At 48.2% G+C, this 14,937-nt stretch overlaps 2 protein-coding genes across 3 annotated transcripts in view; one reads left to right on the top strand and one right to left on the bottom strand.

Moving 5' to 3' along the window:
* Positions 1–59: 59 nt before the first annotated feature.
* Positions 60–2,785, top strand: Tmem18 (transmembrane protein 18). The gene is made up of 5 exons (XM_033487072.2): positions 60–360; positions 1,097–1,214; positions 1,280–1,334; positions 1,396–1,489; positions 1,584–2,785. Exons 1-5 carry the CDS (start codon positions 301–303, stop codon positions 1,719–1,721), a joined length of 465 nt encoding a protein of 154 aa, XP_033342963.1. The 5' UTR covers positions 60–300; the 3' UTR covers positions 1,722–2,785.
* Positions 2,786–3,570: 785 nt separating this feature from the next.
* LOC117229799 (uncharacterized) overlaps positions 3,571–14,937 on the bottom strand; it is a 273,256-nt gene continuing 261,889 nt past the window's right edge. For both annotated transcript variants that reach the window (XM_033486602.2, XM_076518960.1), the window contains one exon: positions 3,571–14,836. In XM_033486602.2, coding sequence (XP_033342493.1) covers positions 14,497–14,836 — 340 coding nt within the window. In that variant the 3' untranslated portion in view covers positions 3,571–14,496. The remainder of the gene's footprint in view (positions 14,837–14,937) is intronic.

Below are 14,937 nucleotides of genomic sequence, written 5' to 3'. Positions count from 1 at the left end.
CGTACACGTAATCCACATTAACCACCACAGGATCGTTTGAACGTGTTTGTGGCGTGCCCGGAGAAGGACGGAACGAACGGCGCTAGAGAAGGATCGCTTGCCTCCACTGTGATATTTGTTTTTCCCGTGTGCCGCCGCGTATCCATTTACATATCAGTGTTCCGTCGGTGTAGTTTCTTCTTTCTCATCGGCGGCCAGGTCGATTGAAAGAAGTCAATTAAGGGGCGCTGCGGCCCGAAAGCCTTTTTCGCGGATGTGCAATTTTTTCACGAACGGACCGGCCGTATCGTCAGTTACACGATGTCAGAGGAGGATCTGCTGAAGTCCCCGATCGACGGTATTTTGCCGTTTCTACAGAGCGTAAGTCCCGTAATTCAATTCTTTATCCTTTTTCGCCATTGTTCCGCCCCCCGCTGCGTAATATTGTAATCCAAGGCTTTGGTAATTAAATCGAACGACGAAGACAGAGACAGCCGGACACAGTGAAAAAGTGAGAGAGCCAGAGAGAGGGAGAGAGAGAGAGGTGGAGCGAGAGAAGGAAAGAAAGAAAGACAATGCACTCCTTTTACGACACTTTCATTTTCCGCAGAGCCGGCGAAATAGTGTCAATGCGGAGGCACTAGCGCACATGTCAATTTCCGTTCGCTTATCGCCCTTATCGCATATATTTTTGCATTTTGCTGGCAGGCACGGCCGAAGGCACGTCGCGAAGTTAACGATGTCGCGAAATTTATTTCCAGTCCTTATATCGTGGCGCACCAATTGTTTCCCCGTCATTATTCTTAGTTTGTTTTTGTCTTGTTATTTTTGGTTGTTTGCGGGCTTAACGTTTTAACCGGCTTAACGCATTGTTGAACGCGATTCGATGATCGTAAAGACCGCCGCGAACGGGTCATGACGCGTTTTGCGTTACCAAAATAACTTGTCATTAGGCAAATTTATGCAGAAGTGTTTTTAAGCCCGTACGAAATGGGTGATCTCCTTTTTTTTTCTGAACGGAATTGTTGTACTCCAACCGCTTCCATCTTCATTACTTTTATGTTATTACATAATTGTGCTTTATGAGAGAACGGATATGTAGGTTAAACTGTTGCAGATCGAATGGAGGGATCCATGGCTCGCATTGCTATTAACTTTCCACATTGCAATTACTATGACCGCGGTGATGACAAGAAACCATGCAAATTTTCAGATCATGCTGTTCTTTGCTCTCCGTAAGTTTCTCTATACTTTGATCGATTGAAAATGTTAGATAATGTAATCGTGTGTTTCATTTCAGTATTGTTGGTATACTTCTCTGAGAGCATCAACGAAATGGCTGCGTCCAATTGGATGTAAGTATGTTCGCAAGAAAATCGTTTTTACCAACGATAAAACATTTTAATGTTTAAACAGGTTGTTCTCAAGACAGCAGTGCTTCGATTCCAACGGTCTCTTCATATCTGTAGTATTCTCTGTGCCTATTCTAATGAACTGTATGATAATGATCGTAAGTGATTCGGGATTACTTTACATAACATTCTAAAGCAGTTCTGAATAACTGAATAATGCGATATCATATACATACTATTATGCTTCGCCAGGCTAGTTGGTTGTACCAGTCCAGCCAGTTAATGACAAGTTTGAAGAGAGCCCAGTTACGACAGCAGGCGCGGAACCGGCAGATAGAGGACGAGTCCGCGAACGCAAATGGCACTGTCGTACGGGAAAAGCAGGAGTAAGATTTTTTCTAGTCAGGTGACGAGATTTGTAAAAAGAGAAAAGAGAAGCGGAAATTATGTACATTACCGAAGAAGAACGAGTGGCAGCTTGTTCTTTTTACCACGACCGGTGTGGTACACACGAAATAGCGTTACGAGATTTGGCGAATGTTATTCCACGATGATAGCATTTTCTAAAAAAAAAAAACAAAACAAAAGCTACTGCCGACTTTAGTGAAAAGCTTGCGTCCGTATCGAGATTCGCGATTATGAAATGTCGGTGAGCTGTACTTCCAATGCAATACGACACACACGCGCGCGCGCGCGCGTTTAATGGTATAATTAGTTAGAGTAGAGAGGCTCGAAATTCTAATAATTAACTAATTCCGTTTATTACTTGTCCCACTTGGTCGCGAGTTGGCGCGCACGCGATTCACGCGAAGGCCGCGGAGAATTTGTGATCTCTGAAAGGATATTATCTTATATTAAGGTACATTCCGACGGTTCTTCATCCTTATTTTCCACGTTGGATCGTTCGTTACGTCTCGAGGTATTCTTAACGCATCATCACGGAGTACTTACTACTCTAGCGCGTATCGCTTCTGATAATTATCGCTAAGAAAAGGAAAAAGGAAATAAAAAGCACGGCATATTAGATAATTACGGCTCTAGATACGTATATGTATGTGTATGTATGTAACGAGTGAGTGAGTACACGTTTTTCCAGATAACGATAAGAAAAAAAAGAACGAAAAAGAAAAGAGAAATGCGCGATCATAATATAGAAAGGAAGTACCGCAATTTGCACGCGTATTTCGAACCAGTCAAGTAACCCTCTACTGTATATTTGTGTAAATCAAACAGCATTATCTTGCCGTCGTCGTTTTTAATGCGTGACTAATCAGATTAAACAATAAACTATTTCTTCCTAAAATGGTTTCCCCGAGTTTTTATAAAAAAAAATGTCTGTACGATCCCTCCACACGCATTTGAGTGCAATATCACACGAAATTAACACCAACTGTTATTATTGTAACTTGTGTATTTTTTAATTATTATTTAAATAAAGTAGATTTCAAGAAGCAGTAACGTATCTTTTATTCGTTGCATACTATGCGTGCGTTGCATGTTTACAATTTTCCTTTAAATTTTTCGAAAAACTTCAAAAGCAAACCGAAATTCGCTTTCGCGTCTACTGATATTTGAATTTGAATGTCTTTATGTAACTTTTATGTACTTTTTGTAGCAGATTTACCACTGTGGCACTATCTGCATCAAAATGTTGAAATCTCGAGTTTGCAATCCGCGAATAACTTTGGTCAACAGTTTGAGCGTTTCGCCACCGCGCGTTGCGGCGCTGTACGGACCCCGTAACGAAGCTTCTCAATTTTGCCGTGGTTCCCCCACTCCGACCACCTGCGCATGGCGCAGGCGCGGCGGCTCTCTGGCCGCCATCACGAGGAGCACACTTGCCTCCTCGTGGCCCTCCGTCTCTGAACCTCGAAGTGTGCACACGTATAGTAGGGAACCTGGAGTATTTAATATTACACAGAACCCTACAGTGCGATTCGCGCTGTCGGTATCGTTCGGCCAGCGGTCCGAGCGTTTTGCCGCCGCGTGCAAATCGCGGCAAAAATATTATTATATATTTATCTATATTTGCAATAACAAATACATTTCTTTCTACACGATACAGACGCGGGAGAGTTTTATACACATTTTCGTACTCTCCGATTGTTCTCTGATCGTTCAATTTCCCTGATAAAAAAAAGATTCGACTACTATAGTAGAACTCCGACCATCCGTACGCAATGGCGTACGCTGATTTATTATGAAACGGGGCGGGGGTGGTGATATCAAACGACTCGAGCAATCTTCAAAATAATTTATTAAAAATGTCGCATACTCGATATTCGAATCGGTAATCAATAATGGTATAATTAGTAACTATATGCATGTCGTGTGAGCATGTATCCGGAGGTTTTCTTTCAGATTTACGTCTGGCGGTGGTCGATCCCCGATTCTTCTCTCATCGATATCTCGTCTCGCAAAACTTTTGTTTCTCCGGGTCGAGCGACACGGTTCATACGAGAACGCAATGTGAACCGATTTGACTGATTTTGTCTCGTTGCAGTCTCGCTTTTTGTATATTCTTTTTTACCCTCGCGTCGGGTCACAGAAACGGCGCTAATAACGAGCGGCACTCAAACGTAACGATCTACGCGTGTCGTCGACCCGACAAACCCATCAAACCGTCCTACGTTTGCGTGTATTATACGTGTATCTTGGTGTACGTGTGTATGTGTGTTTGTATGCACGTATGTGCGCGCGTGTACGTGTGCAACGTGTGTTATTGTCGAACCCATTCCTTACTATACGGTCACCGCAAAATTTATTTATGTGGAAAGATTTCCTGTTGCAGCCGCGTTCTTACGGTTGTTATCATCGGCCGGACCGCAGTCCTCGCGCGTTCAAACGAACGAGAACCGAAAATGCGATCGCGTGTTGGCCGCGTAACGGCTGCGGTCCGGCGAACTATAGCGATGTCTCCGTAATTCGCGTGTCACCGATCGCGCACGAGAATGGACAATTTCGGAAGAGCGGTCACGATCGTTCGAACCTTGCGGCTCGATTTTATCGTGCCGACGACCGTAAAAGACGAGGCGCGAGCCACGAATAATATCGCGACCCTAAACTCTCTTCGAAAAATTGTCCGTTCTCGCGGGCAATCCGGCCGCGAATTAGGGAGAAATCACCGTGATCAGTGTCAGGAACCGAGAGAATTGCAGGGTCTCGATGCATCGAGGCGTGTCTCGTCTCGTTGCAATGGCGTCGTACGCTGTGCGAATATACGGAAGAAAAAAAAAAGAAAGAACATTCGAAAAGAACCGATACTCAAGATCCACGATCACAGGGTTTCCCGATCGCTTCGAGCACAATGCGATCTGGACAATTCGAGCGGACCGGTTACGTTAAACGATATCACGCTTCTTCGGCTCGCGATCGCGCGCGGAAACAAAAGGACATTCTTCAACGATGCAGGAGATCTCGTCGACGACGACGACGCTGCGCTGGCCGATCGTCGGCGACGTTCTCGCGAATTAAAAATTATTCGTTCGAAAACGACGATTATTGCGGAACGCCGAGGCGCTCGAGGCGCGAACAAGCGTTTTTTTTTTTATTTATTTCGGCAGTCTTCGGAAAGAGTTTCAGAGACACCAGACTGAATCCCGCATCGATTACAAAGGCTTCGATCGCGAATGCTTCGATATAAAAATCTTAGAAAAAGTGAAACAATACGGGGAAACGAACGGAATCGCGCGGCTGTCGCGAGCAGATCCAGGCTGAGTTCCACGCGAGCCATCTTCACCATTTCAGCGTCGTCTCCTCCGCTCTTCCGAGTTTCTTCTTCTTCGCCTCGCTCTCCTCGCTCCTCGCCGTTAATACGATATGAACTTAATCGTTTTGTGCAGTTTACCGGTGTCCACGACCATCGTTTCGGCGAGCGACGCGGACCTCGCGGAACATATTACAGCGCGGTAACGGAACGACAGAACTGGAAACAAGATCGCGCGGTCCATAGGGATCGCGATCGCGACGCGCCCGGTGCGACGAAATCGTTCGATCGTGTCCTCGATTTTTTGCTCTCCACCACCTCCTCCTCCTCCTGCTCCTCCTCGTCGGAGTCTAATCGGTGAGGCAGCGATCGATTTGCCAATCCTCGCGAGACCGTCCGAAAGGTTGCCGCGCTGAGAGAAGATCGTCGTCTGTCGCGGATTCCGTGAAATGGCAGTCGAGAAAATCGGTCGAGATCGGTCGAGATCGGACGAAAGCCGCGGAGACGGAACGCGATCGGATCGCGAGCACGCTTCCGACGGCTCGCGAGGATCATCGGAGCCTCGCGGTGGCAGCGCGAGGACCATGGATATGGTTTTACATCGTAATTAGTTAACGCTCTAAATCGTCTACGGTTTTTTTTTAGTTATTCGGATAACTTAGATCGTGATCTAGAATTAGTTTAAAATTCATACGTGTACAGTTTACGGTTTTATTTACAATCGGGCCCGGTCCGTGGCCCGTCATTTTTCCCCTGTCGATTATGTACATGCACGCTGCTGCTGCTGGCTGCTCCGACCCGCGCCGTTCCGCGCGCTCGACGAGAGATCTTCGCGTTCGAGAAACGCGGCGGCCACGGAGCATCCTGGTCGACCCGTTCTCCCCGCGGGTCGCAGCGTGGATTTGGATTCGTCCTAATTTCGTTCCCGAGCGAATGGTTACGGTCGCATCTATTGGGTTCTTACCGGTCGTCGTCGTTCGTCACCGTTCGCGATCGTGTCGCGGGAACGCGGCCCCCGCTCGACGACGCGAGTCGGCGGATCGATTTTTCATAAGGGTGGCGAAAGGGGGGAGGCACGCCGGGTACATATGTACATAGTTCGCGGGCATGCTTCGCGAACGAACCCGCGAGTCAAGTTCGTTCCTCGCGCGAACGTTCCGATGGCCGATGCGCGCGGCTGTCCCCAAACCCGTTTGTTCGGCGCGATGTCAATAAAAGCGATGTCGATAAATTCCATAGAGACCGACGACGCGCCCTCGTGTTTGCACGCTGGCTGCCAGCTGGCTCCGTGCTCGCGCCAAGCTCTGTTGCACCGCGAGCCACTTTTACCGGCCCTTTTTGTACACCCGTGACGAACTCTCTTCGAACTTTCTCTCCATCGAAATTCGCGTAATCGGGTTCTCTGACACTTCGGTTTTCTTAACGCTGGAACTACCTAATCCTAGTTGAAATGTCTGGTTCACAGTCTTTTCATTAACAATTTCTGATATTATAAGAATGGTTCTCGGAGAATTTTCCGAATGAATTTCATTGTTCGAGCATGTATTGTAATTAAAAGTCTCGCGATGCTCGGATGAAGCCAATCTTGTGATTGTTATAAGTCGATATAAATGTATGTTTTATGAGATACATGTATTGTGATTGTTGTAAGACGATAGGCAAGAATATATGTTATATATTGTCCTTGTGAACACGTTCCGTGCTTATTTAACGCGCTAAAAGAATACTTGATAAGAAATTTAGAACCGGAGAATTCATTTCCGCTAGAAGAATGGGTCACAATAAGTTTCTTTCATTCTTATATGTACACGATAATTAATAATTACGTATAATACATCAAGTTTTAGTAAAATATCAAATGACTAGTGTGAAGAATAGAGTCAAAAACAGCTTGGAACGTGTTAAGAGTTCGGTAGTTCTAGCGTTAATTAAGCAGAAATGTTGCTACATCGGGGGGATGAAAACGATCTGCAATTCTTGTTCTACCATTTCGCTATACAATAGCGTCGATTGCTTCTATCCTGCCTCGATGGATGCAACAGAATGCGCTTCGGATCGCGCGAGCGTAGAACCAGCCCAAGGGAAGATCGCGCGAATCTTTTTCGCCTCGTTCGCGCATCCCCGCGCAGCCAAACAAGGGCGATTTTTCTTGTCGCAGGTGTCGATTCTTCGCTGTTCTTCTCCTCTGTCGTCGTAGTCGCGTCGCGTTGCATCGTGGCACCGTGTACAAAATGGAGACTAAACTAAAGATAGCAATAATTCGAGCGCGATGTTTCAACGACGGCCATAACGTCGGCCACGCCGGCGGCCATCTTGTCGGTAGTGGGATACCGATCCGAGCCGAAAGGAAACGCGTTTCGTGGGGGAAAAACAGGATATCGAGGCGTGGGAAATTTTGCAAAAATTGGGCTAGAATAAATAGTCCGTCGCAGCGTTTCGCGGCACGGTGAATTTCCGTGCCGGCGAAGAGTATTTAGGTTATGTCACACGCGAAATCATCGTCGGCAAGGAAGCGCGAGGCGGATTTTCGTGCAGCCGTTGCCGGGGGTGGTCTCGTCGAGTGCAAAAAAACCGTGGACGTTCGAACAAGATCGTAACACCGTCCACGGTTTAATAAAAAAACGACCCACTCGAGGAAAGCGAAATATTCATTGATTACTCGATCGAACCGAGCCTATGCTCCGTAGAAATAATCCTATAGAAATAAATGAACCTTCTGAGATGATTGTTGAGCACCGAAGTCCATCGTCTTTTCGTACGATCGACGAAATGTGAACTGCTATTTGTTCTCCCGAACTGCCTTTTGTTCTAATTATTATTCTCTTATTCCACGCGACCCTCGTCGTTCTGTATTTTTCTTCTTTTTTCTTTTTCTTTTTCTTTTTTTTTTCGAAACGAATGTGACCGAAAAACGAACACGATCGCGCGTCGCCTCAGCCGCGATCACTTTTTTGTTTTTTTTTTGTTTTTTTGATTATCGTGCGAGAACGGCTCGCGTGCGCGCGCGAACAAACAATCGGGTCGAGAATGATTTTTTGTACTCGCTCCGGAAATCAGAATCTGTAACGGACGAAGAAAACCGAAGGAAATGGCAGTGAATTTGTGTCCCGGTTCCAGGAAGGATCAGCGTCCTCGTGTGTCAAGATCGAACGAGAGAGTGAATAGTGTCAGTCTTCGATTCTCTGGATCGTGCGGCATAGCGAGAACTTTGATTTGGCTTTTTGCTTTTTTCACGCCGGAACGGAATCGATCACGCGGGCGAACCGAACATTCTGTCGCGGGGAAAATCATTGCGCGGAACTGGGGGCCCGCGCGGGCCCCCTTTGGTCCCCGGAACGCAACATATACATATACATATACATAATATGCTTGCGTACACCGCGGAGCGTATTTTTCTCTTTTTTTTCTTTCTTGTATTTTTATCGGAGAGATATCGTTTCGTTGCATGTCTGAGCAACACCGTTCTGTCTTTTTTTCTTTTTTATTTACTTTTGTACGAAATCAGGACGTCGATTCGTGTAGAGCGCGAATGAACCGCACGAGAACGAAGACGCCGGCAAAAGACAAGTCTTCTCGTAAGGACGAAATCGTTCTTGCGTGGAACCGTCCGGCGACGCTCGACTTCTAGACGATCAAGTTCTAGAACCCTTTCGAATTCCAGGGTGATAAGTACGCGGGCACTTTTTTACAGAATTTTCGTAGAACGGCGTTTCTTCTCGGCGAAGAAAACGCGGCCTGCGAAACGCCGTAAGAAACGCCCGCGCGATCATCCTCTGAACGCTCCTCCGAGCGGTCGATATCGCAGTACAGTAATGTCTCTCCAATTGACGCTCTAATGTCTCTCTAATTGGGAAGAGGTTATTCGATTATTCGAGCCTTGCGGTTCGTTTTTATAGTCACGAATTGTTTAAAATTATGAAGACGAGCCGCGAGGCTCGAATAATCGCATCTCCTCTTCCCACATTGTCTATTACAGTGCACAATTTGGGCGACAATTAGGGAGACATTACTGTATGCCTTAACGAAATTAAGTATAAAACGGAATGAAGTACATCTTTCTAATTAATTTCGTTAATACATACCGCGAGATGGTCTGCGGAAAATGGCGGACGGTTCCAGCGATTGTTGCCCCCGTCGGCACTACGTAAAAAAGAACGCGACGAACGTATCATGCGGAGAAACAGGGACAGCTGTCCCGAAAACGATTGTCTTTCGTGAACGTAGGAGAGAATGGAGGGTCGAGTTTTACGAATGGATCTTTTTTTTCTCACGGTTCGACTGCGGCTCTCGTTCTCGCGGATGTTAACCGCGTCTGTTTTCGCGCGAACGTCGTGAACAGCGAGAAAAACGATGGCGGTGCTTCCGGCTAGCTGACAGCGCTTGTCTTCTGCTTGTCGCTTATTCTTTTTTTTTCGTTTTCTCATTGTTTCATTCTCCCATCTTTGATTTCTCTCGCGCCTTCGTTACCTGTTACTCGTCGTCGACTTCTACGCTTACCTAGTATAATAAAGCGGTTCTGTACAGGTCTCCGTTCGCCGAAGAAACACAGATATTAACGCGATCGAATATCAACACCTTCCTCTCGATCATCGAAACCGAAAAGAAGCTCCGCGCCTCGCATGCTCTATACAAACGATCGAGATTTCGAACCGAAAGTCCGGAAGATCTTCTTCGGCCTTTCGCAGATGAAATTGTTCGTACGGCCCACGAAATTGTCCGTACTCGTTTCAGAACGCAATAACTTTCTCGAAACTGAGCTCAAATTACTCGAATTCTCTTTTTCTGGGTGATAGAGGGACTTGTCTACTGGACGACGATTCAAATGCTTCCTTTCTTTTTCTGTTAATTTTGTTAAAATTACCTGGATCGAAAAGGAAAGATTAGAAACCCTCGCTTCTTAACGTTTTTGTCCGAGTTTGTAACGAATATTTAAGAAATTTCTTTCGTAGATCTTGGGTCTTTGAAATCGCGTAACTCAGAGTCGAGCAACAGGGCATTGAAGGATTTAAAAAGCTGCAGATTTCTTACAATTTTTAACGAAAATCCCGATAGAACTGCGATTTTTCCGATCTTCAATTGCGATCGTAACTCGTAACAACGCGAACCGATCTCGATAAAAATGTTCGACATAAGTCGCCGAGATCTGCGATACAGATCTTCCGTGACAGATTCAAAAAATTAAAAAGCGAGAGATTTTTATTCCTTTGTCGTTCGAAGAAAAATCCAAATTAAGAAGAAAGAGAAGCGTATCAGTCGTCGTCTAGTAGACTGATCCCTCTATCACCCAAACAAACGAACAAAAAAAGAGAATTCAAGCAATTCAATTCAGTTTGAAAACAGTAACTGCATTTTAGAAGATGAACGAACGCATTCGCGGGCCGCCGTATATCTCGGCAGCAAACAAGATGGCGTACGACTGCGAGAAGATGCGGGCGCGCGAACGGAGACGCGTGCCCAAGGATCGTTGCCCGGATACAAATAGATAAATAATTATGTACAATGTATGAACAAGGTGTACAGGTGAAGCGGCGCACGGTGTCGCCTAGCTGATCCAGGATCGACAGAACGATCCCCGGCGGGTCGAAATCCTCGTCGACCTCGTGTACGTGTGTCTGTGTGCGCCCTCCGGGCCGTGTGTAACAATTCTTAAACGGGAGCACAGCTCCGCGGAAAAACAGCATCTCTTCATCATCGTTATCATCATCATCCTCATCGTCGTCGTCATCATCATCTTCTTCTTCTTCTTCGTCCTCCTCCTCCTCTTCTTCTTATATATATCACATAATTTCAGGCTACGATAGGTTCTACCATATTTTTTTTGGTTTGTTTCTCCCCACCCTCGTCGCTGCTTCGTTCGTTTCGTAACCGCGTCTCCTCCCGGAGTTCTTACTTCGCTAGCACAAGTACTTTATAAGGTAGTAAGTCGTCTAAACGTTAATCACTCGAAACGGTTTCTTTGGTCAGTGTCTCTAGCTTTCAAGCCCCTGTCGGCCTGGTTCCTTCCAGAGCGACGCGGTCGGTCGTCCCATTCTCCCGAAGCTTTCGAAAGCTCGACGAGCTCGAGGCACGGTCGAAAATGGCAACCTGTCGATCCTCGGCGCGAGGACATCCGCGCAGAAAGAGAGAGAGAGAGAGAGGGAGAGAGAGAGAGAGAGAGAGAGAGAGAGAGAGACAGAGGGATCTCTCTCGGACCGAGGCTTCGTTGCCCCGAAAAATCCAGGTCGAAGTGATCGCCGCGGATTTGAATTTTTGAACAGGAGTCACGTGACGCGCCTGCGCATACAGTAGACGCTGTAGCTGGACCAATTTTCAGAGGTCGCATCGTTCCTCGGACCAGAGAAATCGCGTCTCGCTAAACGTTTTCCTCCGCGTTTGCCGCCGCGAGGAGGAATCGACGAGACGCCCCGTTTTCCACCGTGCCGGCACGAAACGCCGCGGGGTTGTACGTCGTTCTTGACAACGAAGTAACCTTGAGGAGACCGTGGTGACCGGCGACCGTCATGGTTCCATGACGAGGTGGCTGTTCGCGGCGTTTCGGAGACCAATCTCGAGCTACTTCGAACTGTAATGACCGCCGAACGAGTAGAAAAAAGGATGGAGAACGGCGTCTTGCGCGCAGAGAGAAAGCGAGAGAGAGAGAGAGAGAGAGAGGGAGGAAGAGATAGAGAAACAGCTACGAAGCGTGTCCTTCACCGGATGATCTCGAGATCCCCCCTCGGGGCCGTTTGATCTCGAGGATCTATTATCGCACAAAGGAACAAGGAGGCTCGGCCCGCGTCGCTCTCAAAGGAAACGGCCCGGTTCACCTGAACAACGTCGCGCGACTGCTCGGTTCGTCGACCGAGCATCGAGTACAGAGGATCTTTTCGCGCTTAAAAACAGAGGGAGTGGAGAGGGGGAAAGAGAGAGAGAGAGAGAGAGAGAGAAAGAGAGAGGGAGATAGAGAGAAAGAGAGAGCAAAGACAGAGGCACAAATAGACAGAGAGCGAGAGTGAGAGAGGGAGAGAGACAGAGAGAGTTAGAGAAAGAGAGGGCAAAGACAGAGGCACAAATAGACAGAGAGAAGGAGACAGAGAGCAAGAGTGAGAGAGCGAGAGAGACAGAGAGAGATAGGGAAAGAGAGAGCAAAGACAGAGGCACAAATAGACAGAGAGAAGGAGGCAGAAAGAGCGGGAGTGTGAGAGCGAGAGAGACAGAGAGAGATATAGTGTAAGAGAGAGCAAAGACAGAGGCACAAATAGACAGAGAGCGCGAGAGAGAGCGCGCGAGAGTGAGAGAGCGAGTGTGAGAAAGCGAGAGAGAGAAAGAGAGCAAAGACAGAGGCATAAATAGATAGAGAGAGCGCGAGAGTGAGAGAGCGAGAGTAAGAGAACGAGAGAGAGAGAGAGAGAGAGAGAGAGAGCAAAGACAGAGGCGCAAATAGATAGAGAGAAAGAGAAAGAAAGAGCGAGAGAGAGAGCAAAGACAGAGAGACAGATAGACAGAGAGCGAGAGCGAGATCTAGAGCTAGACTGAGAGCGAGAGTAAGAGAGAGTGTGTGAGAGAGAGAGAGAGAGCGAAGATCTAGGGACAGATAGACAGAGACAGAGAGAAATAGAAGCCAGCAGTCGGTTGGCTCGTGCTAAAATTCGCGTTGCCGTCGAGAAGCTCGACGAACGATTGAGTGACTAGTGCGAGTTCCTTGCTCGTCCCCTGCTCGATCACTCGGATCCTCATTAAACAGCGTCCTCTCCCGATCTAGCACGAGGTCCAACGGAGTTTCAGGCTTCCCGGTTGCCAACGTCGCAGATCCAGCAACCCCGATCGACCGTCGCGTTCGATTCCCAGGGCTTGGAATCGTCGCCGAGGCTCGAGGGAAACGCGATCGATCGATCGAGACGGGGATCGACTATGACACGACGGTGTCTCAGCGCTAAGCTAATGCTACCAGCGATACGATATCACCTAGGATCTATTATTTTTATTGTCCTCGTTGAAGCAACTCGACACCTTCTCCCACTGCCCGACGCGTCGTCAACGTAAAAGAAAAACCGACAGACTCTCTGGACTTTCGGATCGGCTCGGCCGTGTCCGAGACGTTTCCCGGCCCCGAGATGTTTCAAGACGGGAGACAATTCTCTCGCCAAGCGTCTCCGATGAGCCAGGCGACGAGCCCGATGAAGGAGTTCGAGAGAAATTAGGGGAACGCTGCGGAGACTCTAGCTTGGACATGCCTGGTTTCCTTGGAAAAATGCTGCAACGGAAGCTTGCTCGGCGGAGAAACGAATCGTGATTAACCCTTTGCCCTGCGATTCAAGTTTTAGTCTGAGATTGCGCCAATCGCGAACTTCCTACGTGAATACAGCGAGTCCCGTTAATGTTCGGACGCTTTTCAGAACGCGATGACTTTTATTTAGAACTGAACCGAACGATTTGAATTTCTTTTTAGACGATAACGCGACCATAACTGGAATGACCATACTATAATAGTTAGACCACAATTAGAACGGCCCGATTATCCGACCACGTCTCTCAGACGTGGTCGCAGGGCGAAGGGTTAACAGATCTTTCCAGGTTGAAGTTAGCAGCTCCCTCGATCGACGAGACAGAGTCTTCTTCTTGCGCAGAGACGTTTCGCAAAAAGAGATCCGCGCTATTCGGCGCCTGTACCAGGCAGTCCTTATCGAAAACGAAGGTCTGAGAAAGGGATCGACGGCGGATCTTGCGCTTTGTCGCAACTAAAATACCTTCGGAGCCTTTTCGTAGCCCTTTGTAAATCTCGGCGGTGTTGGAACCGAGTAGTTCGACCCCAAAACGAAAGTGTCCCTACGCCAGGAGAAAGGCTCCCCAGAAACGAGAGTAAATATCTCCCTAACTGACGCTCGGATTCTGCAGAAAAATGGACAGTTTGGGAAGAGGAGACACGATTGTCGGAGCCTTGCAGCTCGTTTGAATAGTCGTCGACAATTCGCGACTATAAAAATGAACCGCAAGGGTCGAACAATCGTATCTCCTCTTCCCAAAATCGTGCATGTCTTGTGGACAATCCGAGCGTCAATTAGAGAGACATAACTGTACCAAAGCCCGGCGATCGAAGAGTCCCAGAAACTAGCTCTACGCGGAGTCCATCTTTCCCTAAACGCGGCCAGTCCCGCGGCTGGCTAAAAAGACTGAAGAATTGCGGACGCTGGGGGGAGGTCTCGGAACCCCTTCGGACCCCTCTAGACGGGGGACAGGCAGGCCCGGATCCGAGTCATCGAGCAGAGAACCACCGTGCGTGATGTCCGAGTCGTGGACCCGGTCTCTCGAAGCAGTTCTGCGCGTTACGCGGAGGCGGCGGTCGCCGTGGCGTCGCCCCGTTCAGGATGACATCCTGAGCACCCTTAGGGCGAGCCCACGGCGGCCGACAAGCATGACCCATGATCGTCACACGGTGGTCACGCGGTCGACCTCCACGTACCGCACAGAACTGTCGCTGTGTCAGCAGATCACTTCCTTGCCGTCGATGATCGCCGTCTCCGAGGAGATGCTCTTCAGCCTGTGCTGGGATATCGACCTGTTGGCGCGCTGCCGGCAGATCCGCCATATCACGATGCAGATCACGACGAGGATGGTCAGGATCCCGAGGAGGCTGAGCGCGAGGTGCAACGGAGGCAGCTGCAGCAGCATCGAGCAGTGCTTCAACGCCTCGTCGTAACCCGACGGGCAATGGGTGACGCCGTCGCACCATAGCGACGCGTTTATGCACGCGTCCAGCTCCGGGCAACGCTGCTCGCAGTCCTTCGGCATCTGCAGGCCCGCCGTCGAGGTCACCGACGGCCTGCAAACAAATTCAAGTGAGAACGAGAATGAAAATCGTGCGAAGCACGCGGAAAAATATCATGTAAGATATGAAATACAGATTAAATAAAAAGAAAATAG

This window comes from Megalopta genalis, chromosome 2 (genome assembly GCF_051020955.1).
Source record: "Megalopta genalis isolate 19385.01 chromosome 2, iyMegGena1_principal, whole genome shotgun sequence".
NCBI classification, from domain to species: Eukaryota; Metazoa; Arthropoda; class Insecta; order Hymenoptera; family Halictidae; genus Megalopta; species Megalopta genalis.
This window is presented reverse-complemented; position numbering and strand designations above follow the sequence as displayed.

Excerpts from the sequence above, each read along its gene's own strand:
- Tmem18 (XM_033487072.2), top strand. The coding sequence starts at position 301 with ATGTCAGAGGAGGATCTGCTGAAGTCCCCGATCGACGGTATTTTGCCG. Across the intron at positions 361-1,096 it reads TTTTGCCGTTTCTACAGAGC|ATCGAATGGAGGGATCCATG; the intron begins GTAAGTCCCGTA and ends AAACTGTTGCAG. Across the intron at positions 1,490-1,583 it reads TGAACTGTATGATAATGATC|GCTAGTTGGTTGTACCAGTC; the intron begins GTAAGTGATTCG and ends ATGCTTCGCCAG.